This window comes from Macaca nemestrina, chromosome 16, assembly GCF_043159975.1.
Source record: "Macaca nemestrina isolate mMacNem1 chromosome 16, mMacNem.hap1, whole genome shotgun sequence".
Classification (NCBI taxonomy): domain Eukaryota; kingdom Metazoa; phylum Chordata; class Mammalia; order Primates; family Cercopithecidae; genus Macaca; species Macaca nemestrina.
Genome location: NC_092140.1, coordinates 85,093,501 through 85,121,067, shown reverse-complemented (window position 1 = coordinate 85,121,067; position 27,567 = coordinate 85,093,501). Strand labels below are relative to the sequence as shown.

The following is a 27,567-nucleotide window of genomic DNA, read 5'->3' as shown; positions in this document are numbered from 1 at the left end:
TTATAATAGTGATTGACTTGAGGAAGGGGAGACCAGACTGGAAGTGGTGGCTAAAGGAGACCTCAGTTATAATTACAGTGTTTTATTTCTGCGAAAGGAAGAGTAGAGTCAAATTTGGAAAAATATGAACAGTTGTTAAATCTGGGTGATAAATTTGGATATGTGTTATATATTTGTATTTACATTTTTTGGATTTTTAACGTTTTTCTCAAACTAAAAAAGTAAATAACACTTGAAAGGAATGTAGCTGTTCTGTAGTGGCAAGGGACATAACAAAACTAAGTAGAAAATACACATTGCATCTCAGTGGTTCTCAAGCTCCTTAAGCTTGTGATTTAGAAAATAAAGATGAAGAAACCCATAGAATCCTGTCTCCAGTCTTCTTTTCCAAAACAGCCCTGAGCATACCACTTGCTGGTATCTCCAGCTTCAGGAGTCTGTAGCTCTGACTCATCAACTCCATAACCCACAAATTAGATGCCAGGATAATGTAACCACTTGATGGGTACACTGAAAAAAAGGATATTACTGAGGTACCCAGCTGGGGAGGAACATCATCTGAAAGACCACAGGAATTAATCTGGTAAACGTTTTTATGAATTGCCCAGGTGACAGAACAGAATACAGGGCTATTAAATTTACTGATGACAATTCTCAAATGAGATGTGATTGAGCATCAACATAAGTGTAATAATCCGGCGAAGTGAAATTTAATAAGGATATCACTATTGATAAAAATGGAATAATATGGAATAACTGGCCAAAAAAAAATGTGGAAAATACTTTGGGATCAAGCTGAGCAAGGATTAGGAACATGATGCTAGAATTTTAAAAATCAAGTATTATATTATACATAGGCTAAAGTGTAGATTGTAACAATTGGTTGACCCACAGTCCTATCACATGGATAATACTTTAGTGACATACTTACTGCAGTACTATCCTCACTAAAATACAATGGGTTCAGCACAATAAACTCAAGCAGCAGTACAGTACAGTGGTTAGAACACAGGGCTGAAGCCAGAATGTATGAAGTCAGCTATGTGACCTAGGCCAAATTGTTTAACCTCTCTGTGTCTCAGTAGCCTCATTTGCAAGACAGAGATAATAATATTATTGATATCATAGAGCTGTAGTGAGCAGTAACAAGTTACAGTTTGAAAACAGCTTAGAACAGTGCCTGGCACAAAGTAGCTGCTATGCAAATGTTAAATTAAAAAAAAAATAAAGAAAACCTAGGTAATACCATTCAGGACATAGGCATGGGCAAGGACTTCATGTCTAAAACACCAAAAGCAACGGTAACAAAAGCCAAAATTGACAAATGGGATCTAATTAAACTAAAGAACTTCTGCACAGCAAAAGAAACTACCATCAGAGTGAACAGGCAACCTACAGAATGGGAGAAAATTTTTGCAGTCTACTCATCTGACAAAGGGCTAATATCCAGAACCTACAAAGAACTCAAACAAATTTACAAGAAAAAAACAAACGACCCCATCAAAAAGTGGGCAAAGGATATGAACAGACACTTCTCACAAGAAGACATTCATACAGCCAACAGACACATGAAAAAATGCTCATCATCACTCGCCATCAGAGAAATGCAAATCAAAACCACAATGAGATACCATCTCACACCAGTTAGAATGGCAATCATTAAAAAATCAGGAAACAACAGGTGCTGGAGAGGATGTGGAGAAATAGGAACACTTTTACACTGTTGGTGGGACTGTAAACTAGTTCTACCATTGTGGAAAACAGTGTGGCGATTCCTCAAGGATCTAGAACTAGAAATACCATTTGACCCAGCCATCCCATTACTGGGTATATGCCCAAAGGATTATAAATCATGCTGCTCTAAAGACACATGCACACATATGTTTATTACGGCACTGTTCACAATAGCAAAGACTTGGAATCAACTCAAATGTCCATCAGTGACAGACTGGATTAAGAAAATGTGGCACATATACACCATGGAATACTATGCAGCCATAAAAAAGGACGAGTTCATGCCCTTTGTAGGGACATGGATGCAGCTGGAAACCATCATTCTCAGCAAACTATCGCAGGAACAGAAAACCAAACACCGCATGTTCTCACTCATAGGTGGGAATTGAACAACGAGATCACTTGGACACAGGAAGGGGAACATCACACACTGGGGCCTACTGTGGGGAGGGGGGAGGGGGGAGGGATAGCATTAGGAGATATACCTAATGTAAATGACGAGTTAATGGGTGCAGCAAACCAACATGGTACATGTATACATATGTACTAAACTTGCAGGTTGTGCACATGTACCCTAGAACTTAAAGTATAATTTTAAAAAAATACAAAAATTTAAATCAATTTGGAGATCATCTAGAGGAATCAAAAATTGTTACAAACCTAAAGATCTACATGGAAAAGCAGAGGCACTGGCATAATTCATTTTGTAAAAAATTAAAAAGGGGGAGGCAATAGAAGCCATTCTTAATATGGAAACTACTGCTCAATTGCTAATAAAAATGTTTCCAAAACAGCCTTTTCAAATTTTTAATGGGGAAGATGAGAAAGAGGGAGCACCCTGGCTGTTCTGTGCAGTAGCTGACATTGGACAGGGCTCGAGTTCTCCAGTGCTCTTATCAGTGCTAAGAATGTTGTGATGACTCAATCATTTTTTCCAGGAGACTTCAGAAAAGCTTTTACTTTTTCTATTTTCTGCCAGTATTTCTATGTGCCCTCTGGGACTTCGTGAATTTCAAAATTTATACTGTCACGTTCAGTTTTCTTCAGCTTGAAGGGAGCCTCATATGTTGAATTATGCTGTGCTTTGTAAAGCATGTCATCATTCACTCCAGGATATTTGATTTTAAGAGGGCGGAATTTGCTAAATGGTTTACTTCATTTGGTTTCACAAAAAAAAGTATAAAAATATGACAGAGGAAAAGTAAGTGTTTTAACAATAACCATCCATGATACAATATTTTAATGACCTGAGTTGGTTAGAGCACTTATATAACAGTTAAAGATCTATTATGTATGTAGAATTAACCTTACTGAATTCTAAAACAAGCATTAGTGCTCCCCAGTAGGCACGGCTGACCACAGGGGAGCTTGACCTGGAAGTTTCAGATGAAATTAGCACATACCAAGTCATTTAAACAAATACTTACTGGATATCTGCTATGAATTAAGAACCACACCAAGTACCTGCCTCATGATTGGTAGATCACACAGGAGTTACCATTAACTTCTCTTTCCCCTCACCCTCCACATGGTTATAAAGGCTAAAATTAGCCCTGTAAACCTATTTCAATATGTCCCTTCTTTCCACTCTCATTGTTAATATGTTTGCTCAGCACCAACAATATGATCTGGATCACTTCCTAGTGTTTTCTGTGATTCAAGTCCTGCCTGTTTTTAACAACCATAATGCTGCTTTCTCTGTGCTCCACTTAGAAAACTCCTACTTATCCCTTAAGACTCAGTTTGAGTGCTACCTTCTCCCTATCACCTTCTACCATACCACAGACATGTATTCTGAAAGTTGAGCCTCCTCAGGGCTCCCATGGCACCTGCACATGCTCTATCATAGCTTATATACAATAACTGTACCATAAATGTTGATGCATTTTCACCACTGACAAGCAAGCTGTACTAGGTCAAGATAGATATCATCACCTATACGTCATCCAGTGCCTAAAACAGACACTGCCAAACAAAATGAATAGATATTAGGTGAATGAATTAACATATAGTGAATAAACCAGGTTCTTGCCCTCAAAAAGTTCCCGATTTAGTTGGAAAGGCATGATTGGGCAAAGGGGAGGGGATGGAAATAAGATATAGAAACTACTACAGTGCAAACCAATGTTTGATAAGAAAGCAGAGCATATGGCAAGAAGCTAACAGTTACTATGTTGCCTAAATGTTTAGGCACCTAAAGGTGCCAGATACTGTGGTTGGCCTATTGCACACATTCTCTCATTTATTCCTCACAACAACCCTGCAAGGTATTATTATTTCAATTTGATAGGCAGGGAAATTAAGACTCAAGGAGTTCAGGGCTCAGAAAAGTTAGTAAAGACTGGATTTGGTCTCTAAAACCCATGCCCTTTCTATCACAATGATACAAATTCAATTCTGTGGAGTGTCAGAGGAGGGAACAAACAGTTACACCCAGAATGAAGAAAAATCACAAAAGGTTTTATGTAGAAGTAACAGTGGAGCAAACCTTGAAGGGCTGGGGGAGAAAGGAGCTACATTTTAGATGGAGGAATAAAGAAGGCATGCTACAAATTCAAAACTTGTGAGTAGGACGCTGAATAGTGTGGAGTAAATTGAGAATATCTGCAGAAAGTCTCACTGAAAGAGAAAGTTGGGGCTATCCTGGGAGACCTGGGATCTCCCAATCTAAGCACCGCTATTAGAAAACTAACCAAGAGCATAGGTCATGTTAATGATTGGATCTGTGCTGTCCTCTTCAATTATGAAGGATAGCAAATGAAAAAAACTCTGGCAGTATAAGTATTTCAGAGCCCTAAAATAAGTCTGATTTTAATATAGACATGTATTTTTAACCAGGGAGGAAATACAGCTACAGAAGTTAACATATTCAAGTGTCCTCTTAATGTCAAATTAACATAACATCATAAAAAATCAAGTAAATAGATTCACTTCACAAATGGGAGTCATATATTCCCTTCCGTTTTAAATGTATACTTACAAAAGTAATTACTTTCATTAATCTTTTAAATCACCTATATCATACTCTTCAGACATCTTGCTTTTAACTAAATACATGAATTGCCCAGCTTGCTGGCTTTATGAAATCTGATCATCAAAACATAACACGGCCATATTTAAAAGTATACTGGTTGTGTTTTATTTGCGTATGTTTGCTGACAGTTTTACTTATCAAGATTATGTTTTGAATGGCTTTTATAACTAATTTGTTCAAACGACATTCATAAACTAAGTGTGACTAATTATTTAGATGGTAACATCACAACTCCATTGAAAGGAATCTAAAATAAACAAAGTAAAGACCTTAAGTGGATTATCCATAGATTAGAGAAGTCTTAAACATTCTTTATAGACTGCCTTTTTTAGGTCTTTTAAAGATATGTTTCTCTTAAAGCAATTTTATGAGCTGAAATGTTATAGCAAATGTAGCCCTGAAGCTGTATATAAAATGTTATGGCAAATGTAGCCCTAAAGCTGTATATAATAAATAATAAATTCCCCACACTGAAATTAGTAGGAATGTCAGTCTAGTTAGTAAAAAATCTTTAATATATGGTGTTTTTTTTTTTTAATTTTAAATTTTTGCAGGTGCTGATATGGTTTGGCTGTGAACCCACCCAAATCCCATCTTGAATTCTCACATGTTGTGGGAGGGACCCAGTGGGAACTAATTGAATCATAGAGGCAGGTCTTTCCTGTGCTGTTCTCGTGACAGTAAGTCTCACGAGATCTGATGGTTTTAAAACGGGGAGTGTCCCTGTACAAGCTCTCTCCTCTTGTCTGTCTGCCACCACGTGAGACATGCCGTTTGCCTTCCGCCATGATTGTGAGGCCTCTCCAGCCACAGGGAACTGTAAGTCCAATAAACCACTTCCTTTTGTAAATTGCCCAGTCTCAGATATGTCTTTATCAGCAGCATGAAAACAGACTAATACAGGTACACAGTAGGTGTGTATATTTATGGTGTATATGAGATATTTTGATACAGGTATGCAATGCATAATAATCACATCAGGGTAGATGGGGTATCCATTACCTCAAGCATTTATCCTTTGTGTTACAAACTATCCAATTATACTCTTCTAGTTATTTTTAAATGTACAATTAAATTATTTTTGGCTATAATCACCCTTTTGTGTGGGCAAATACTACATCATATGTATTCTATCTAACTATTTTTTGTACTCATTAACCATACCCACTTCCCCAACACCCCATTATTCTTCCTAGCCTCTGGTGACCACGCTTCTGCTCTCTATTTCTATGAGTTCAATTGTTTTAGTTTTTAGCTCTTACAAATGAGTGAAAACATGTGAAGTTTGTCTTTCTGTGCCTGGCTTATTTCACTTAACATAATGACCTCCAGTTCCACCCATGTTTTTGCAAATGACAGGATCTCATTCTTTTGTGATGGCTGAATAGTACTCTATTGTGTAAATATATCACATTTTCTTTTTCCATTCATCTGTTGATGGACCCTTAGGTTGCTTCTTCCAAATCTTGGCTATTGTAAATAATGCTGCAATAAACATAGGAGTGCAGATATCTCTTCAATATACTGATTTCCTTTCTTTTGGGTATATACCCAGCAGTGGGATTGCTGGATCCTATGGTAGCTCAATTTTTAGTTTTTTGAGGAACTTCCAAACTGTTCTCCATAGTGGTTGTACTAATTTACATTTCCACTAACAGCATGCAAGGGTTCCCTTTTCTCCACATCTTCACCAGCATTTACTATTGACTGACTTTTGGATAAAAGCCATTTTAACTGGGTAATGTATGTATTTTAAACAGAAATCGAGACATTTCACTTCCAACTTTACACAGTAAATAACCAATATTGTTGGAGATACTTAGGGCCCTTGTTAAAATGAATAGATATTTTATTTGTAATACTATTATTAATCAATAATATAGTAATGGTACTATAAAATATAAATATTTAGCTTTGAATTTTTTATATTTTTAATTTATGATTTATTTTCATAGATAACACATCTATACTTTTATCTAGCCAATGTCAGAATTACTATAGAATATAAATTAGCAGCATGCAACTCTTTACAATTTATGGATCATTTGTTATTTTGTAACAAATGGTTAGTATTATAGACATTCTAGGCAGAAAGTAAGGCATGGTATCTCTAATCCTTTAAACTTTTAAAAGCATCGTGAATACTGTCTTCTTTTTGCCCAATGAAAGATATTCAAATACAGAGCTAAGAAAGATATTCTTATATAAATGACCTCAACTGCTCCTCTTAGTCAGAGATGAAAGAACTGAGACCCAAAGAAAGGGGTCTTCAAAATATATAGCTTATATATATTTAGCTTCAAATGAGCATATTATAAATTAAAGATTGAAAATCAATAATTTAGGCATTCACATCAAAAAGTTTTAAAAAAGAACACGTGAAATCCAACAGAAACAAAATGAAGAGTATAAGATAAAATCAGAAATTACTGAAATAGAAACAAAACATACAAAAGAGAGTTTCAACAATGCCAAAAGTTAGTTCTTTGACCAATAATATTGATAACCCCCTGGCAAAACTGATTGCGAAGGCAAACAGCCAATACCAGGCATAAAAATGGGAATATCAATACTGAGCCTAAGGACATTAAAATATCATAAGATGATATTCTAAATAACTTTAAGCCAATAATTAGAGGGAACAGATCCTAAAACAACATTTATCAGAACATCCTATGGCTAATAAACATAATGAATCCGCAACGAAAAAGCCTGCTTATAAAGATAATGGTGGTAACATACACCTAGAAATAATTACTAATACTTGTTATATTTCATTGTCTCCTTTTTTGCTGGTTGTGTTAGGAAACGACCATAATCTAAAATTAGAATTGACTGAGGCAGTTCAGCCTAATATATCTTTCTAAACATATATTTTCTTGTTCAAAATAAAGGGATGGAGAAACTGCCCTCATGATATGAAGAAACTCTCATGCAAAATGACTTTCTTTCTCCTAGGGTATTATATTGGGAGCTGAGTTTAATTTCTAAAGCCATCCTTAAGAAAAAAATTGGTTTTCTGCTTCATTGTTGTAAAATATTAAATTTAAATTCACTTGTTTTCACTTTAAATTGATAGTGTATACTTATATGGCATCTGTATATACATCTCCATGGTGAAGTGATTCCCATATAAAGTGACTTCCTCTTTTCTGAGTATAAATTTCAATGACAATTTCAACTTTTGAAGCCATCTTTAAGAAAAAAAGGTTTTTTTCCTTGATTATTTTAAAATATTAAATTTAAATTCATTTGTTTTGCTCTAAATTGATACTATACGCTTAAGTAGCATCTGTATATACATTAAAATTGTCAAGTAATAAAATATTTTTAAAGGAGCCCTCAGTCTACAGTAGGAGGTAAACACTATGCAATCAAAACAGCACAAATTCTGCTAAGAATGAACTGCAATGCTCACTTATCCTTAAATACAAAATACTGGTCTTGCTAGGTGCCCTGTAACTCAAAAATTGGAACTATGATATGTTACAAATGAAATTATTCAAGTGAGAACTAGTAAACTAGTTGAAAATTCTGATTCTTTCATTATATTTCCAACTTTATCCATGTGAGAGGAAAAACTAATTGAATAGCTTAAAGGAGAGGGGAAAAAAAAGGTGTTTCAGGGGAACATAGAAGATCGAAATAATTACAAGTAATTACAGCTCCTGTAGGATTATGTTTCTTATTTCTTCCTATATCTCCTATAATACACAGCCCTGTAGTTTTAATATGACAAATATTTAAAAATTTTTTGAGTTGAAAGTCCTAAGTTTATATAATACATTATTCATACAAAGAGCCTTGAGAAGATATAAAAATAGTGTGGTAAAAATTTGGATGAAGCTGAATAAAAAAACCAGTATTAGTCTTCTTTTTAAAAAATAATTACAACCTTTATTTCAGATTTAGGGGGTACATGTGCAGGTTTGTTACATGGCTATATTGTGTGATCCTGAGGTTTAGGGTATGACTGATCCTGCCACCTACATAGTAAACATAGTAACCAATGTTAGTTTTCAATCCTTGCTCCCCTCCTTCTCTCTGCCCTTTAGCAGTCCCCACTATCTATTGTTGCCATCTTTATGTCCATGAATACTCAATGTTTAGCTCCCACTTATAAGAGAGAACATGTAAAAACCTATATTCTTAAAGCACTTGAAAAGCTTAGAAATTTTCTGAAATATGTAGTTGACTTATATAAAATTTGGGAAATGAAATGATGGGTGATAGAAGAAAGAAACACGGAAAGTTACGAGTGGGAATGTGGGGGACAAGTAATATGACAATGAGAAGAGGGCTTTCTAGGGAACAAATTCTTAACATTTAATGCCTAACATATTGAGAAGAATTATATTTAGCTTGGCAAATTCATGGATCTAGCTTTGTAACTAGAATTCTCTAATACTGGCAGAAATGATGGTAGCAGAAAATCAGGATTAAAAATGTATTGTAAACAACAAAGAAGAATACTTTCTATTTCCAAATAATGTAGAATGAATACTATATGGCACAGATACTGAGGATATTGAGGGGGATGTTGAGGTAGATGAAGATAAGGGGAAGAATTTACTATGACAGAAGCTCATCATCTCATGAGTATGAAACAGATAACCTTCAGTTCCATTTCAAACAGCCATCAGCAAATTAGAAGTATCTGAAGAAATAACAGTGTCTGTTGACCTCGTTACACACCATTAACAATAGCAAATTCAAAATTTGCACATATATTAAATTAATTTATTCCTAAATATATTCGTTACACTACTGTAAACAGTATTTTTAAATTTTTTCCCATTGCTATATATACTAGCATATATATATATATATGGAATATATTATATATGGAATACAATTGATTTTTGTACATTTTCCTTGTATCTTATGACCTTGCTTAACTTGGTTGTTAGTTCTAATACCTTTTTTGTATGTTTCTTAAGATTTTTTATATACACATTCATGCAATTGTGTCATCTATAAATAAAATGTATGCCATTTATTAAGGTTTCTTGCTTTATTGTGCTAGCTGGCACCTCCAGCATAATATGAGTAGTTAATATTCTTGTCTTTTCTCCTAATCATGAGAAAAATATTAGTTTTTCATTTTTAAATATGAAGTTAGCTATAGGCTTTTTATAGATGCCTCTTATTTGATTGTGGAAGTTTCCTGATATTTGTAGTTTATGTGATGTTTTATCATGAATGGATATTGAATTTTCTCAAATGATTTTTCTGGCAGCAATTAGAGGATCATATGGTTTTTTATTTATTCTGTAAATGTGTTATATTATTTGATTTTTAAATGTTAAGCCAGCCTTACATTCCTGAGATAAAACCTCCTTAGTTATGACATATTATCCTTTTTATATATTGTTGAATTTGATTTGTTAACATTTGTTAAAAATTTTTGCATCTATGTTCATAGGAAATTCTGAATTGTAATTTTATTTTTTTGTATTATACAGGTCTGCTGATAAAAAACACTCTCAGTTTTTGTCTGAAAATGTCATTATTTTGCCTTCTAAAGAATATTTTTGTCAAATATACTAATCTATACTGATCTTTTTTTCTTTCAGCACTTCAATTGAATTGTGGTTCATATCTATTTCTCAGGAGAAGTCAGCATTTTTATGATTGTTCCCCTATAGGTAATATGTCTTCTTTCCTCTGGTAATTTTAAAGATTTTTCTCTTGGTTTTTAGCAATTTGATTATATGCCATGTAGTGTTTTTTTTGTTTATTTTGCTTGAAGTTCATTGAGCTTCCTGGATTGGTGACATTATCTTTTTTATCAAATTTGATAATTTTCCTATCATTATCTCTTCAAATGATTTTCTGTGTATGTGTGTGTATGTGAAGCTGCTTTTTTAGGGTTGTCATTTTTACACTAAGAATTTCCAATTATTGTCATTACATTCACATTTTTCTCCCTTTAAATGTTTGAATCTATTTATGGCAACTGTTTTATAGTCCTTGTCTGCTAATTCCATCATCCTGTCATTTTTAGTCTATTTCTATTGACCAATTTTTCTGCTTTTGTGTATGTCTAGTAATTTCCTATTGAATCCTTGACTCAATGAATGCTATGTTGCTGAGTGTTTGGATTTTGTGGTCTTCTTGGTTGAGTGTTAAGTTTTGTTCAGGTATGAAGTCAATTTACTGTTGAATCACCTTGATTTTTTCAAGGTATTCCTCCCTACCTCCCCAAATACCCATTATTTTTATTTTTAAAGCCATTTTGTATGAGACAAAACTTTCAAAATAATATTAAATAGCAAACATCCTTCTTTATCAGGGCTTAGTTTTAAAATTTGTAAGGATAGGTATGGAGTAACTCTTACTTTAAGGATAGATTAGTCCTACTTCTAAACATAGACTTTAAAAGATAAATACCTTTCTGAATACCAGGGGTATTTAATGAAGGCTCCTGGTCATGTAGGAGCTCTGGTAGTTGTTCAGGTCAAAGATCCCTAGTAGTTCTTCTTTTCCTAGTGTTTGTGAATTTTGTTCAGTTTTACCGTTTTTATTGTGGTAGGGCCAATCTGCTACCACTACCGTCATGGTCAGAGGTATAAATCCCAAAAGGCAGTTTTTCACCATATCTCAGCTTTTCCTGGGTCCTTTCCTCTTTCTCCTTTGACCCACTAACTCTGCCCTTTATTCTCCTACAATTCTCTCTCAAGAACTGATAATCACTTAGTGAAAAGACCCAAACCAGAAACTAACTCTTATAACTCAATTCAATGCTGTATTATACTATATATTTTTTACTTCCTGGGATTAAAACACTAACAATCTAAGTTAGCTTTAAGTTGTTCATTACTTGATATATTTCTTGACTTATCTTTCTGTTTTGTTTTTGGTGGATCTGTCATTTATATTTTATTTTTTAAAAATTAGAACAGGTTCATTCATAAAGCTAAAAATGACCCATATTGGGAAAAACTGTTTGATTAAAAGCTGAACCAGCATTCTAACCATATAAAATTATCCAAAAAGTAACTTTAAGGAAGGCAAGGAGACAACTAATAATGTACTCCTTCCAGATTTCTGGGTTCTTTATCTCATACCTGAGATTTACATAGTTTATTATTTCTCCTTGTGAGCTATTTTAGCTGCTTGTGAGAGAATAGGCTTAGATCCTACATGTTTTTCTTCTAACTTAAGAGCCTTTATGTTGATGAGATCTGTTCCTAGACTGTAATGTTCATCACTCTCTGTCCACAGAATATCTATTAATTCATGTTTATAAAGCATCAGTCACTTTAAAAATAAATTTTGCATGGTTTTATTACCTTTAAAGGAGAGAAAAGAGCAAGAAGAACAGAAATAAAACTGGTTTATAAAATGGGCCTTTAAGAAAGTATTTTCAAATTGGACCAGGAGGGAAACAAATGATTAAATGAGATTTTTAAGAGGCTGTGGGTCTAATAGTCTTACCTGTGTAGCTGAATATATTCTCGGGGTCTGTTGAGCAGGTGAAGGAATCTGTCAACAATCTTGTTTTTTCCTACACCCTGTAATTACACAGAAAACATTAAACAATATTTTCTGGAGATAAGCTTATGCCAAACCAGAAAAGTCTTTTACCAAAACCTGCTTTCTCACCTTTTTACTGTTTTAGTTTATCATTCATGAAAACCAAACTGGCAAACATATACGGAATACCTCCTATGACATGAGGGTTTAAAAAATTTATTTCTAAACATACTAGTCCTAAGCCATTCTTATTTGAAAGGAAATCCATAAATTAGCCTCCTACATATTGATTTTTCTGTTCTGTAAATTTACACTGAAGTCTAGGCATCACAGCAGATGCCCATAGTATTAACTATTTCAGATTTGAAGGGTGCCATCAAAGGTGATCAAGTAAGTATAAAACAATGGTTTCTCTAATCAGTTCTTCAGAATTATGATTTTTAGCTACAGAAAGGTAAATATAATACTGTACTTTTTCTATTAGAATCAAACACTCATTTATTTTCCTTTTATCCTATTTTAAAGTCCTTTAAAACCTTGGAAACCTAGTGTATTAATAAAACTCAACTATATGTACTCTTCCTAGAAATGCCCTCATTTCCTTACCACTTACTGGTGCTGAGAGTTGCTATCCTTTTGTAGAAGACAGACTGTTAAAAATGGAATCCACCCCCATGCTATTTCCCTATTTGAAAGTTTTCACTTAGAGGTGAAATACAATTAATGGTGTGTAAATCTTTTAACAAGTAGGTTGTGTGGAAAAAGTTATTTTAAAAGCTGACTTCATATCGTACATGCTAGCAAAAATAACTCTTACTGATTCTTATATGGGTTGAGCATCACTAATCCAAAAATCTGAAACCCAAAATGCTCCAAATTCTGAAACTTTTTGAGCACCAACAAGATGCTCAAAGGTCATGCTCAATAGAAATGCTCATTGGAGCACTTCAGATTTTGGATTTTTAGATTAGGGATGCTCAACTGGTATGTATATGCAAATATTCTAAAATGTGAAACGCTTCTGGTCCCAAGTATCTAAGATAAGGGACATTTAACCTATACTGTGCCAGGCTGTAGGGTAAGTATTTTCATGGGTTATTTCATTTCATCATCACAACAGTCCCATGAGGTAGGGATTAAAATTATTTCAACCTCACAAATCAAGAAACCAAGGCTCAGAGGTAAGCACTGTGCACACAGTCACACACAGGTAATTCTAGTGAAACCAGGATTCACATTCAGGTCTATATGATTCTGATGCTCATAATTATAGTCCCTGCATTATGGAATATCTTTTTTTCAGTTTGAAATTGATTTTGGTAATCTGGGCCTTAAGTTATCTCCTTCACTTCTAGGTCCATCCTAAAGAAATAATTAGGCAGACTGGGGCAATGTATGGTATACAGCACCAATAGCAGAAGCCCAATAGGGAAGCAGGCATTTTTATTGGTATTTTTACTACATACTCAAACATCTTGTGAAGAAAAGCATTCTACAAGCATCAAGGATAGAAATTCAAATCAATTGAAATGGTATGATTGAGTGCCACAGGGCGTAGAAACCATGTCTGTTTTACTTATCACTATATCCCCAGAGCTCAGCACAGTGCCTGAGAGTGCGTTCAATAAATATTTGTCAAGTGAATAAACAAATATAGGGAGTTTGGAAAGTACTGGAAAAAGAGTGAAAATTCTGGTAAAATATTTTAAGTGGTGATCATATTAATAAGGATGCTGAAATTATGGACTTATAAAAGAAGAACGGGCCAGGGGCATGACTCACATCAGCAATCCCAGAGATTTGGGTGGCTTAAGTGGGAGGATCACTTGAGCCCAGAAGTCCCAGATCAGCCTGGGCAACACAGCGAGGCCCCAGCCTCTTGGGAGGCTGAGGTGGAAAGATCTCTTGAACCTAGGAATTTGAGGCTGCAGTGAGCCATGATCACACCACTACATTACAGCCTGGTGATGGAGCAAGACTCCACCTGTAAAAATAAATAAATAAATAAATAAATAAAGTGGGATAAATTTTAAAGGTGAATTATTTCACCTATAAAAGATTCAAAGTTATCAGAGCTGAATGTCAAATTGACAAATTCACTAAAGTTAGAACAATGGATAATTTCGTCTTCTAGGAATCTTTTCAGTATCTAATTGGATTTCACTCAAAATAGTTTCAAGCCTAGCATAGAAGCACAAAGGAGGAAAATCACATTTGCCTATTTGTATGTAAATTATAACCGGTATGTAAACTTTAAATGGCATGTGACCATAAATATAAATTTTTAAATAGATAAATTTCAGATGAGTAAAATGTCTGGGTTAATATATTCGTTCTGTTAAATTCAGCAATCCTAGAAAAAGCAGACATCCTAAATGCATTACAATGTTAGAAATACAAAGGATTTCCTGGAAGAAATGTCATGAAGATGTGCTATCAGGGAGTTCCTCCTCCCTCTCCACCTCTAAAGTTATTAAATAGCCATGCTTATTCAAATTCCTTCTGAGCAAGGCATGATTTAGGAGTCACGAGTCCCATAAATGTAGTTTGAGTCCCAGCTGCCACTAAGGAGCTCTTTTGCTGTGTCTCTTTAAATGTTGGAGTCTCCAGAACCCCAACCTCAGCTGTCTTGCTCCATACGCTCTCTCTCTGGGAAATACCACCCACTCCCATGACCTCAGTCATCACATACAGCTCACACTTCTTTTCTAAGCTTCATTCGATATCCCCTATTCTTAACCATCAACTGAACTTCTGAAACAGATGCTTATTATCCTTCCACCCAAACCTACTTTTGTCTCTTTTCAACCCCCATATAACAGTATTGCCACATACTCAGCTGCTCAATAAAAGAATGCTAGAGGCCGGGCACGGTGGCTCAAGCCTGTAATCCCAGCACTTTGGGAGGCCGAGACGGGCGGATCACGAGGTCAGAAGATCGAGACCATCCTGGCTAACACGGTGAAACCCCGTCTCCACTAAAAAATACAAAATCTAGCCGGGCGAGGTGGCGGGCGCCTATAGTCCCAGCTACTCGGGAGGCTGAGGCAGGAGAATGGCGTAAACCCGGGAGGCGGAGCTTGCAGTGAGCTGAGATCCGGCCACTGCACTCCAGCCTGGGCAACAGAGCGAGATTCCATCTCAAAAAAAAAAAAAAAAAAAAAAAAGAATGCTAGAATATTTTTGATGGCTTCATTTTTTCCCCTCTGACCTCATGCAAAATGTCATTAGGATCTCTGCAGTCCCTACCTGCAAACTTTTAGTTTTATTCTTTCCCTCCATTCCTTCTGTTTCCTTCATTCCTCTTTCCCTTCCAACATTTTCTCCCTCCCTCCCTCCCTTCTTTTCTCCCTCTCTCACTTCCTTGCCTAACTCATCAATTATTTGAGCACCTAATATTACAGCACTGTACTAGCTGAGCTGGCTATAATAGTAAAGAAAACAGCTACAGCCTCTCACCATATTCACAGCTTACAGTCTAGTAGGGAACACAGACAACACATATAATAGATAGTGTCCTCATACGACAATCCAAGATGCTTGAAGCTTTAACCTAAGGGCTCAGGCAGGCCGACTGCACAGTTATGTTTAGATTGAGATATCAAGGAATTAAAGAGGTACAGGGAAAGATGAAAAAGGGGAGTGTTACAGGTAGAACAGTATGTGTCAAGACTCGTGGGTAACAGTCAGCTGGAGAGCTGGACAGGTCTGCAAGAATTCAGAAGCTAGAGAAAAGTGAGAAAGGGAGTGGTAAGAAACCAGGCTAGAAGGCTAGAAAGGTAGGTGGGATTTAAGTCTGGCAAAGCCCTGGAAGCCACTTAAAAGAGTTAGAACTGTTTCCTCAAAGCACCAAGAAGCCACTGAAGTAAAGGAATAATAGGATCAGATTTTCAGTTTTAGAAAATTGCTCTGATGGAATGGTACGGTGGAGTCTGGTAGAGAGCAGAAGAGAAAGCAAGAAAGCAGTCTGAAATTCCTTTAAAATTCAAGCAGGAGATGATGGTGGTCTAAACTACGGGATAGACAGAAATGAATAGATTTAAGAGATATTTAGGAAAAGGAACCAACAGGACTTAGTGAGGGCCTGGAGTTAAGGATGAGAAGATGATGAAGTCAAAGTTTCTGTCTTGGGCAATAGAGTGGCAGGTCACAGAAGAAATAGGGGAGAAGAACTGAATTAGCTGGGTGGGGAAGGGAAGTCTAGCTATAAAAGGCAGTTTAATTTTGGATATGTTTACTTTGAAGTGTCTGCTTCCCATATCTGCTCCTTCCTCTCCAATTCACTGTCTCAGCTGAAGGGTAGCTCATCCCCTCCCCAGACTACCAGAAAGGGCCTAATTTGGTTTGGTTTCCCACCTCCAGATTTACAACAAGACAATCCCCAATTTGTTTAGTTATTTTTCTAAAACAGAGATCTCATCAAGTTGCTTACTACTTCATTTAAGAAGCTCTGATAATTCCTTTGAGGAAATGCTGAAAGCATCATCTAGGAAAGAATTTCTGTAAATATCCTGAGCAAAATGAAACAGTTATAATGACTTGTTCCTTCTAATCACAGTTTTTGCCTAGAATAGAAATTTCTCTGGATTATTTTAATTGAATAAATACATAAATAGTATCTTATTTTTCCATTATAAAGTTACACATGCTCATTTTTCTCACTGGGAAACTCAGAAAACAGTAATCAGCCAATGTCCAACTGCTTAAAAAATCTGCTAACATTTTCATTTTGTTCCTATACATACTTATGTTTACTTACTAGTAAAAATTCCCTTAATATATATGTAATTTGTATCCTTCAGTAAAAATCAACATGAAATAGATACATTTTTATATCATTAACTCTTATTGAGAATAATATTTAGTAAGTGAAAATTCGAAATGGGAGAAGAAACTTGTGGAATGAGAGATCCTAAAAAGTAAAAATAATCTCATGAGAATGATGCTAACATTTATCATTCTGTTCTGCCAGACTGTGCTTTTCATGACAACGTACTGGCCAGAAGGCTTTTCGCAGAAGCAGGAGTCGGGCGGCTCTTTCACTACCAGGTTAAGAAAAGTAGGAATTACGTGAAGCCCCACAGACAGGAGTCAAACCAAGGAGAGGAAGTAAGCATGCTTCCAGTTTCTGAGAGAAAAGCTCAAGGACCTTGACTTTAAGAACTCTGAGGGATTCTGGGACTCTTATAACTTCCTCAGGTTTATTATGTTAGTTACCCTGTTTCCTCAGAGAGATTAGCAATAAAATTCTTTACAGCAAAGGGACTTTGGGGCTTTTCTTCCTGGACAAAAAAAAAATAAAGAATGTATGAAACTCTATCCATGTTCCATCAAAGGAGGAGAGAAAGAAAGAAATGGAGTAGAAGAAAAAAGCTAAAAAGGAATGAAAAACAGGCCAAGAGAAAATTAGTCTAGGAATGGGGTTTGGACTAAATGTTGGGACTTGAAGGCTGAAGGGTTTGTGATAGGCCTTGAGGGATCCCTGCAACAGCAGATAAACTTGCAAGCATGCTCATCAACCCTCTGTGACACTCAAACAAGTTCCTTTCGGCCACTGTCTCCTAAAAAATACCCTTCCACATCCATATCTTTGCTTATGTGGTCTCTTTTGACTACAATAGCTCATCCTTGCCTATCTGTCTGTCATCTTCCACTACCCCCACCTAGCCTTCTGATGAAATGTCCCAACTTCCCCACAGCTTTGCCTATCTGTCCCATTGTTTTCTCTCCTTTAACTCTCAGCACTAGAATGATTTCCTCCTTTGGGTTCCTAAACCACTCTCTCTCACCAGTATACTCTAGCAATGTGCCAGGTCCTTGGCCGGTAGATAGGCTTGTTCCTTGAGGCCAGGATCATCCCCCTATTCGGGTCTCTAAATGTGATGGAGTCAAAGATCAGTCAGTTTAAGGTTGTAAAATCACCTACAACACATGTCTGGGAGCTCCCTGCATGTTATCTAAGGTTCAGAAGGGAGAACAGTGAGGAAGCAAATCCAGACCTTTTCTTCAGCAATTTAAAAAAATGGACTCAAGGTGAGTATTTGCCACTGCCAATGTTCAGCTTTTTTGCATGTTCTCTGAAACTTGTTAACTGTGGGCCTTCTTTTAGTTCCCTCCAATTCTTTAATAATTTTCATCAAGTTAGTTCAGTTTGTATAATAGAGATGTTCTCTGCATAGGGTACTAATTTATTTATTAGAAAAGTCACCACATTAATGTCATTAACAAGTACCAATTACAATAAAAAATAACAAAATAAACTAACATTATAGTAAACTGAGAAATAAATTTTAATTGCTTTAAAAAAAATCTCATCTAATGTTGAACCTTCTAATTCTCTGCTTAAATGCCTAAAAATACACTATGCTATCCCTCTCATGTGGGAATTTTTACCACCATCTGAGCTTAGATTTGCTTATTTGAGTAGAAAGGGCTTAGACAAGCTAATCTCTAAATACTATTTTACAAAGATATTCTTTGGTCTTATAACAAAATAAGAAATCACTGCTAATGATCACCAGAAATTTCTTATTTTCCAAATTCTCTCAATACATATACATTACTTTTGTAATCAGAAAAAAATTATGAGGGAGGGTCCAAGATGGCCAAACTGGAACAGCTCCAGTCTACAGCTCCCAGCATGGGCAATGCAGAAGATGGGTGAGTTCTGCATTTCCAACTGAGGTACCAGGTTCATCTCACTGGGGCTTGTCGCACAGTGGGTGCAGGTCAGTGGGTGCAGCCCACGGACCGTGAGCCGAAGCAGGGCGAGGCATTGCCTCACCCCGGAAGCACAAGGGGCCGGGGAATTCCCTTTCCTAGCCAAGGGAAGCCGTGACAGATGGCACCTGGAAAATTGGGTCACTCCCACCCTAATACTGCACTTTTCCAATGGTCTTAGCAAATGGCACACCAGGAGATTCTATCCCGCACCTGGCTCGGAGGGTCCCATGCCCACGGAGCCTTGCTCACTTCTAGCACAGCAGTCTGAGATCAAACCACTAGGCAGCAGCGAGGCTGGGGGAGGGGCGCCCACCATTGCTGAGCCTTGAGTAGGTAAATAAAGAGGCCAGGAAGCTTGAACTGAGTGGAGCCCACCACAGCTCAAGGGGGCCCGCCTGCTTCTGTAGACACCACCTCTGAGGGCAGGGCATAGCTGAATAAAAGGCAGTGGGAACTTCTGCAGACTTAAACGTCCCTGTCTGACAGCTTTGAAGAGAGTAGTGGTTCTCCCAGCACAGAGTTTGAGATCTGAGAATGGACAGACTGCCTTCTCAAGTGGGTCCCTGACCCCTGAGTAGCCTAACTAGGAGGCAACTCCCAGAAGGGGCCAACTGACACCTCATACGGCTGGGTGCCCCTCTGACATGAAGCTTCCAGAGGAAGGATCAGGCAGCAACATTTGCCGTTCTGCAATATTTGTGGTTCTGCAGCCTCCACTGGTGATACCCAGGAATACAGGATCTGGAGTGGACCTCCAGAAAACTCCAACAGATCTGCAGCTGAGGGTCCTGACTGTTAGAAGGAAAACTAACTAACAGAAAGGACATCCACACCAAAACCCCATCTGTATGTCACCATCATCAAAGACCAAAGGTAGATAAAACCACAAAGATGGGGAGAAACCAGAGCAGAAAAGCTGAAAATTCGAAAAATCAGAGTGCCTCTTCTCCTCCAAAGGAATGCAGCTCCTTGCCAGCAACAGAACAAAGCAGGACGTAGAATGACTTTGACAAGCTGAGAGAAGAAGGCTTCAGAAGACTGGTAATAACAAACTTCTCCAAGATAAAGGAGGATGTTCGAACCCATCACAAAGAATTTAAAAACCTTGAAAAAAGATTACACAAATGGCTAACTAGAATAAACAGTGTAGAGAAGACCTTAAATGACCTGATGGAGCTGAAAACCATGGCACAAGAACTACGTGATGCATGCATAAGCTTCAGTAGCTGATTTGATCAACTGGAAGAAAGGGTATTAGTGATTGAAGATCAAATTAATGAAATGAAGTGAGAAGAGAAGTGTAGAGAAAAAAAGGAAAAAGAAATGAATAAAACCTCCAAGAAATATGGGACTATGTGAAAAGACCAAACATACATCTGATTGGTGTACCTGAAAGTGACGGGGAGAACAGAACCAAGTCAGAAAACACTCTTTAGGATGTTATCCAGGAGAACTTCCCCAACCTAGCAAGGCAGGCCAACATTCAAATTCAGAAAATACAGAGAATGCCACAAAGATACTCCTTGAGAAGAGCAACTCCAAGACACACAATTGTCAGATTCAACAAAGTTGAAATGAAGGAAAAAATGTTAAGGGCAGCCAGAGAGAAAGGTCAGGTTACCCATAAAGGGAAGCCCATCAGACTAACAGCGGATCTCTTGGCAGAAACTCTACAAGCCAGAAGAGAATGGGGGCCAATATTCAACATTCTTAAAGAAAAGAATTTTCAACCCAGAATTTCATATCCAGCCCAACTAAGCTTCATAAGTGAAGGAGAAATAAAATCCTTTACAAACAAGCAAATGCTGAGAGATTTTGTCACCACCAGGCCTGCCTTACAAGAACTCCTGAAGGAAGCACTAAACATGGAAAGGAACAACAGGTACCAGCCATTGCAAAAACATGCCAAATCGTAAAGACCGTTGATGCTAGGAAGAAACTGCATCAACTAATGAGCAAAATAACCAGCTAACATCATCATGACAGGATCAAATTCACACATAACAATATTAACCTTAAATGTAAATGGGCTAAATGATCCAATTAAAAGACACTGACTGGCAAAATGGATAAAGAGTTAAGACCCATCCGTGTGCTGTATTCAGGAGACCCATCTCACGTGCAGAGACACACATAGGCTCAAAATAAAGGGATGGAGGAAGATCTACCAAGCAAATGGAAAACAAAAAAAAGCAGGGGTTGCAATCCTAGTCTCTGATAAAAGAGACTTTAAACTAACAAAGATCAGAAGAGACAAAGAAGGCCATTACATAATGGTAAAGGGATCAATTCAACAAGAACAGCTAACTATCCTAAATATATATGAACCCAATACAGAAGAACCCAGATTCATAAAGCAAGTCCTTAGAGACCTACAAAGAGACTTAGACTCCCACACAATAATAATGGGAGACTTTAACACCCCACTGTCAACATTAGACAGATCAAGAAGACAGAAAGTTAACAAGGATATCCAGGAATTGAACTCAGCTCTGCACTCAGCGGACCTAATAGATATCTACAGAACTCTCCACCCCAAATCAACAGAATATACATTCTTCTCAGCACCACATCACACTTATTCCAAAATTGACCACATAGTTGGAATTAAAGCCCTCCTCAGCAAATGTGAAAGAACAGAAATTATAACAAACTGTCTCTCAGACCACAGTGCAATCAAACTAGAACTCAGGATTAAGAAACTCACTCAAAACCGCTCAACTACATGGAAACTGAACAACCTGCTCCTGAATGACTACTGGGTACATAACGAAATGAAGGCAGAAAAAAAGATGTTCTTTGAAACCAATGAGAACAAAGACACAACATACCAGAATCTCTGGGACACATTCAAAGCAGTGTGTAGAGGGAAATTTACAGCACTAAATTCCCACAAGAGAAAGCAGGAAAGATCTAAAATTGACTCCCTAACATCACAATTAAAAGAACTAGAGAAGCAAGAGCAAACACATTCAAAAGCTAGCAGAAGGCAAGAAATAACTAAGATCAGAGCAGAACTGAAGGAGATACAGACACAAAAAACCCTTCAAAAAAAATCAATGAATCCAGGAGCTGGTTTTTTGAAAAGATCAACAAAATTGATAGACTGCTAGCAAGACTAATAAAGAAGAAAAGAGAGAAGAATCAAATCAATGCAATAAAAAAATGATAAAGGGGATATTACCATCAATCCCACAGAAATACAAACTACCACCAGAGAATACTATAAACACCTCTGTGCAAAGAAACTAAAAAATCTAGAAGAAATGGATAAATTCCTGGACACATACACCCTCCCAAGACTAAACCAAGAAGAAGGTGAACCCCTGAATAGACCAATAACAGGCTCTGAAGTTGAGGCAATAATTAAGAGCCTACCAACCAAAAAAAGTCCAGGACCAGATAGATTCACAGATGAATTCTACCACAGGTACAAAGAGGAGCTGGTACCATTCCTTCTGAAACTATTTCAATCAATAGAAAAAGAGAGAATCCTCCCTAACTCATTTTATGAGGCCAGCATCATCCTGATACCAAAGCCTGGCAGAGACACAACAAAAAAAGAGAATTTCAGACCAATATCTCTGATGAACATCAATGCAAAAATCCTCAATAAAATACTGGCAAACGGAATCCAACAGCACATCAAAAAGCTTATCCACCATGCTCAAGTGGGCTTCATCCCTGGGATGCAAGGCAGGTTCAACATATGCAAATCAATAAACATAACACATAAACAGAACCAAAGACAAAAACCACATGATTATCTCAATAGAAGCAGAAAAGACCTTTGACAAAATTCAACAGCCCTTCATGATAAAAACTCTCAAAAAATTAGGTACTGATGGAACGTATCTCAATATAATAAGAGCTATTTATGACAAAGCCACAGCCAATATCATACTGAATGGGCAAAAACTGGAAGCATTCTCTCTGAAAACTGACACAAGACAGGGATGCCCTCTCTCACCACTCTTATTCAACATAGTGTTGGAAGTTCTGGCCAGGGCAATCAGGCAGGAGAAAGAAACAAAGGGTATTCAATTAGGAAAAGAAGAAGTCAAATTGTCCCTGTTTGCAGATGACATGATTGTATATTTAGAAAACCCCACTCGTCTCAGCCCAAAATCTCCTTAAGCTGATAAACAACTTCAGCAAAGTCTCAGGATACAAAATCAATGTGCAAAAATCACAAGCATTCCTATACACCAATAATAGACAAACAGAGAGCCAAATCATGAGTGAACTCCCATTCACAATTGCTTCAAAGAGAATTAAATACCTAGGAATCCAACTTACAAGGGATGTGAAGGATCTCTTCAAGGAGAATTACAAACCACTGCTCAATGAAATAAAAGAGGACACAAACAAATGGAAGAACATCCCATGCTCATGGACAGAAAGAATCAATATTGTGAAAATAGCCATACTGCCCACAGTAATTTATCAATTCAATGCCATCCCCATCAAGCTACCAATGACTTTCTCCACAGAATTGGAAAAAACTACTTTAAAGTTCATATGGAACCAAAAAAGACCCTGCGTTGCCAAGACAATCCTAAGCCAAAAGAACAAAGTTGGAGGGAGGCATCACACTACCTGACTTCAAACTATACTACAAGGCTACAGTAACCAAAACATCACGGTACTGGTACCAAAACAGAGACATAGACCAATGGAACACAACAGAGCCCTCAGAAATAACAGCACACATCTACAACCATCTGCTCTTTGACAAACCTGACAAAAACAAGAAATGGGGAAAGGATTCCCTATTTAAGAAACAGTGCCGGGAAAACTGGCTAGCCACATGTAGAGAGCTGAAACTGGATCCCTTCCTACACCACATACAAAAATTAATTCAAGATGGATTAAAAACTTAAAACATTAGACCTAAAACCATAAAAATCCTAGAATAAAAGCTAGGCAATACCATTCAGGACACAGGCATGAGCAAGGACTTCATGACGAAAATACCAAAAGCAATGGCAACAAAAGCCAAAATTGACAAATGGGATCTAAATAAACTAAAGAGCTTCTGCAATGCAAAAGAAACTACCATCGGAGTGAACAGGCAACCTACAGAATGGGGGAAAATTTTTACAATCTACCCATCTGACAAAGGGCTAATATCCGGAATCTACAAAGAACTTAAAAAAATTTACAAGAAAAAATCAAACCCCATCAAAAAGTGGGTGAAGGATATGAACAGACACTTCTCAAAAGAAGACGTTTTTGTAGCCAACAGACACATGAAAAAATGGTCATTATCACTGGTCATCAGAGAAATGCAAATCAAAACCATAATGAGATACCATCTCACAGCAGTTAGAATGGTGATCATTAAAAAGTCAGGAAACAACAGGTGCTGGAGAGGATGCGGAGAAATAGGAACACTTCTACGCTGTTGGTGGGACTGTAAACTAGTTCAACCATTGTGGAAGACAGTGTAGCAATTCCTCACGGATCTAGAACTAGAAATACCATTTGACCCAGCCATCCCATTACTGGGTATATACCCAAAGGATTACAAATCATGCTGCTATAAAGACACATGCACACGTATGTTTATTGCAGCACTATTCACCATAGCAAAGACTTGGAACCAACCCAATGTCCATCAATGATACACCGGATTAACAAAATGTGGCACATATACACCATGGAATACTATGCAGTCATAAAAAAGGATGAGTTCATGTCCTTTGAAAGGACATAGATGAAGCCAGAAACCATCACTCTGAGCAAACTATGGCAAGGACAGAAAACCAAACACCGCATGTTCTCACTCATAGGTGGGAAGTGAACAATAAGAACACTTGGACACAGGGTGGGGAATGTCACACACCAGGGCCTGTCGTGGGGTGGGGGGAATGGGAGGGATAGCATTAAGAGATATACTTAATGTAAATGACGAGCAAATGGGTGCAGCACACCAACATGACACATGTATACATATGTAACAAACTTGCAGGTTGTGCACATGCACCCTAGAACTTAAAGTATAATAAAAAAAAATTATTAAAACTGAATAGTAAATAATCCTAAACAGTCATACAAATGGGTTCCTTGTACCAGTCAACAAATAGTAGTCAGAAGTCAGATTAGAAAACATACATTTCAATTACATTACTAGTATGCATGACTCTAAAACACAGTCCTTATAAACCTCCCTATCAACATCATAACCTCCTTTTCACATGAAAATAATAAAATCTACATCCCTGCATTTTCCCTTTGAAATACTGTGTTGCTATAAATGGCAAAGATTCATTTTTGGGTAATGTGGTCAGCCATTAGGTATAACCAAAGCAGTCATGACAAATATTGCAGGGTGCGAAAATCAGTGTGTCTGCAGGAACAAAATACAGATTCAAAATAAATACAAGAAAAAATATTTACTAAGAAACAATGGATAGACCAACTAAATTGGCAGAAAGAATGTGGCGGAATGCCAATGAATTTCCACGTTGTAATTCAGGCAACTTCATTAACTAAGGGGTTTGAGAAGGAACAAAAAATAATTTAAAATAAAAATGAGTGCCACTGTATTTGATGAAACAGGTATCTCACAGCCTTGGGGTCCCCAGGCTGCTGGAGCTATTAGACACTAAGTTACCAAATCCCTGCTGCCACTACCAGCTGGGGGACACAGGCAAGAAAATTTCTGGACAAACTGTTCAGTGCCTCTACAGATATTAAACAATTATGCTGTCATAGCAACATGGTATATTTCTGATGGTGCACAGTAGCAATCTGCCAGGGCTTAGTTCAAATTATTAATTAGCCAAATTTACACATTCTTTAAGTTTAGCAATAAAATATTCACAGTATCTCAATGTTAAATAATTCAACATTTACCAAACCTCTATCAGGAGAAAAACAGAATTTCTAATCACATTAAGTTTGTAATTAATGGACAGAATGAGATACAAAGAATTATACACTTAAAATGTTCATAGAGTCTTGCTTAGTTGGCATTAAATATATGTTTATTGATTTTCGGAGTGTATAAAAGTTAAAAAATCAAATGCTATGAAAACTTAGAAAAGAATGAATCATTTCTATCCTGGAAAAAATTGATATGGCATAATTTCATTGTATAAATTAATCAAAAAATTAAATAGGCCCAGTGAAAGTTACTTTTATAATATTTCCTCAGTGGAAATTCATCAATAGTGGTACAATTCTGAATAAAATGTTTATATTCATAAAAATGGGTCTATACTCCTTAGGATAAAGATGACAGGAGAGTACATCTTTCCTCTTTCAAAGAGACTTAGGAGGCACATCAACTAAATTCAATGACCAGGCTTTGTTTTGATGCTGATTAGAATAAATCAACTATAAAACAAAGCTTTTTTTTTTTTTTGAGGCAGAATCTTGCTCTACTGCCCAAGCTGGAGTGTAGTGGCCTAATCTTGGCTCACTGCAACCTGCACCTCCTGGGTTCAGGTGATCCTCCCACCTCAGCCTCCTGAGTAGCTGGGACTACAGGTGCATGCCACCATGCCCAGATAATTAATTTTGGTATTTTCTGTATAGACAGGATTTTACTATATTGCCCAGGCTGGTCTGGAACTTCTGGGATCAAGGCATCCGCCTACCTCAGCCTCCAGAAGTGCTGGGGTTACAGGTGAGAGCCATTGTACTCAGTCAAAATAACACTTTCGAGATAATTAGGGAAAATTGAAAACAGAGCATTAGATTATATGAAAGGATTATTGTTAATTTGTTAGGTGTAATAATAAAATTGTGGTCATATTAGAGATAAATGGTGAAACAGCTATAAGAAAAATGATATGCAAAAGAACAATATATTAAAAGATGATATACAAAAAAGTGTTGGGAGAATTGGTAAAGCAAGATGGACAAAATGCTTATTAATCATTGAGGTTGAGTGATGAATACAAGGGGGTTCATTACATATTCTACTTTTTGTGGAATATATAAAAAATTTCCCATAACAGAAAAATTTTAAATGTCCTTTACTTTGTATGTAAAGTATAGTCTCTGGCCTATTATAAGCACTTAACAAAAGTTAGTTATTACATTATTGTTGTTGTTGTTGTTCTGCCTAGTACAGGAATTAGTGTGGTATGATGGAAAAAAGCATGAGCTTTGTAAATCTAATACCTAACTCTGACACTAACTAGCTATGTGATTTTAAGCAAATATTTTTACCTTTTTGAACTGGTCTGCTTATTTGTGAAAGGTAGAAAATAAAAATTTTTACCTCAAAGGTTGATGTAGAACTAAATAAAATGGTATAAAAGCACATTGAAAACTGCAAGACATACAAATATACTACTATTCTTAATCTTAGTTCATATGAAACTTTTAACCAATTATGGATGAAATCAAACACGGATCGCAACAATTTTAAAAGACAATTCAATCAACCTAGTGAGAAAATGCTATAAAGCTCAGAAGAAAATAAGATTACTTCTATTTGGGAGAGACAAAGAAAGCCTCATAGCAGAAAAACATCTGAGCTCTTGAAAGTGGGCAGAATTTTCACAGGCCAAGATGAGAGTAAGAGGCACTATATGAGGCAAACAACATGAAAACTGGCTGGGGAGGGGAAGGGGATACTG

The 27,567-nt window shown here is 36.7% G+C and overlaps 1 protein-coding gene across 2 annotated transcripts in view; it reads right to left on the bottom strand.

Moving 5' to 3' along the window:
• LOC105491729 (von Willebrand factor A domain containing 8) overlaps positions 1-27,567 on the bottom strand; it is a 436,474-nt gene that overhangs the window by 174,457 nt on the left and 234,450 nt on the right. For both annotated transcript variants that reach the window (XM_071081437.1, XM_011758388.2), the window contains one exon: positions 12,209-12,285. In XM_071081437.1, coding sequence (XP_070937538.1) covers positions 12,209-12,285 — 77 coding nt within the window. The remainder of the gene's footprint in view (positions 1-12,208; positions 12,286-27,567) is intronic.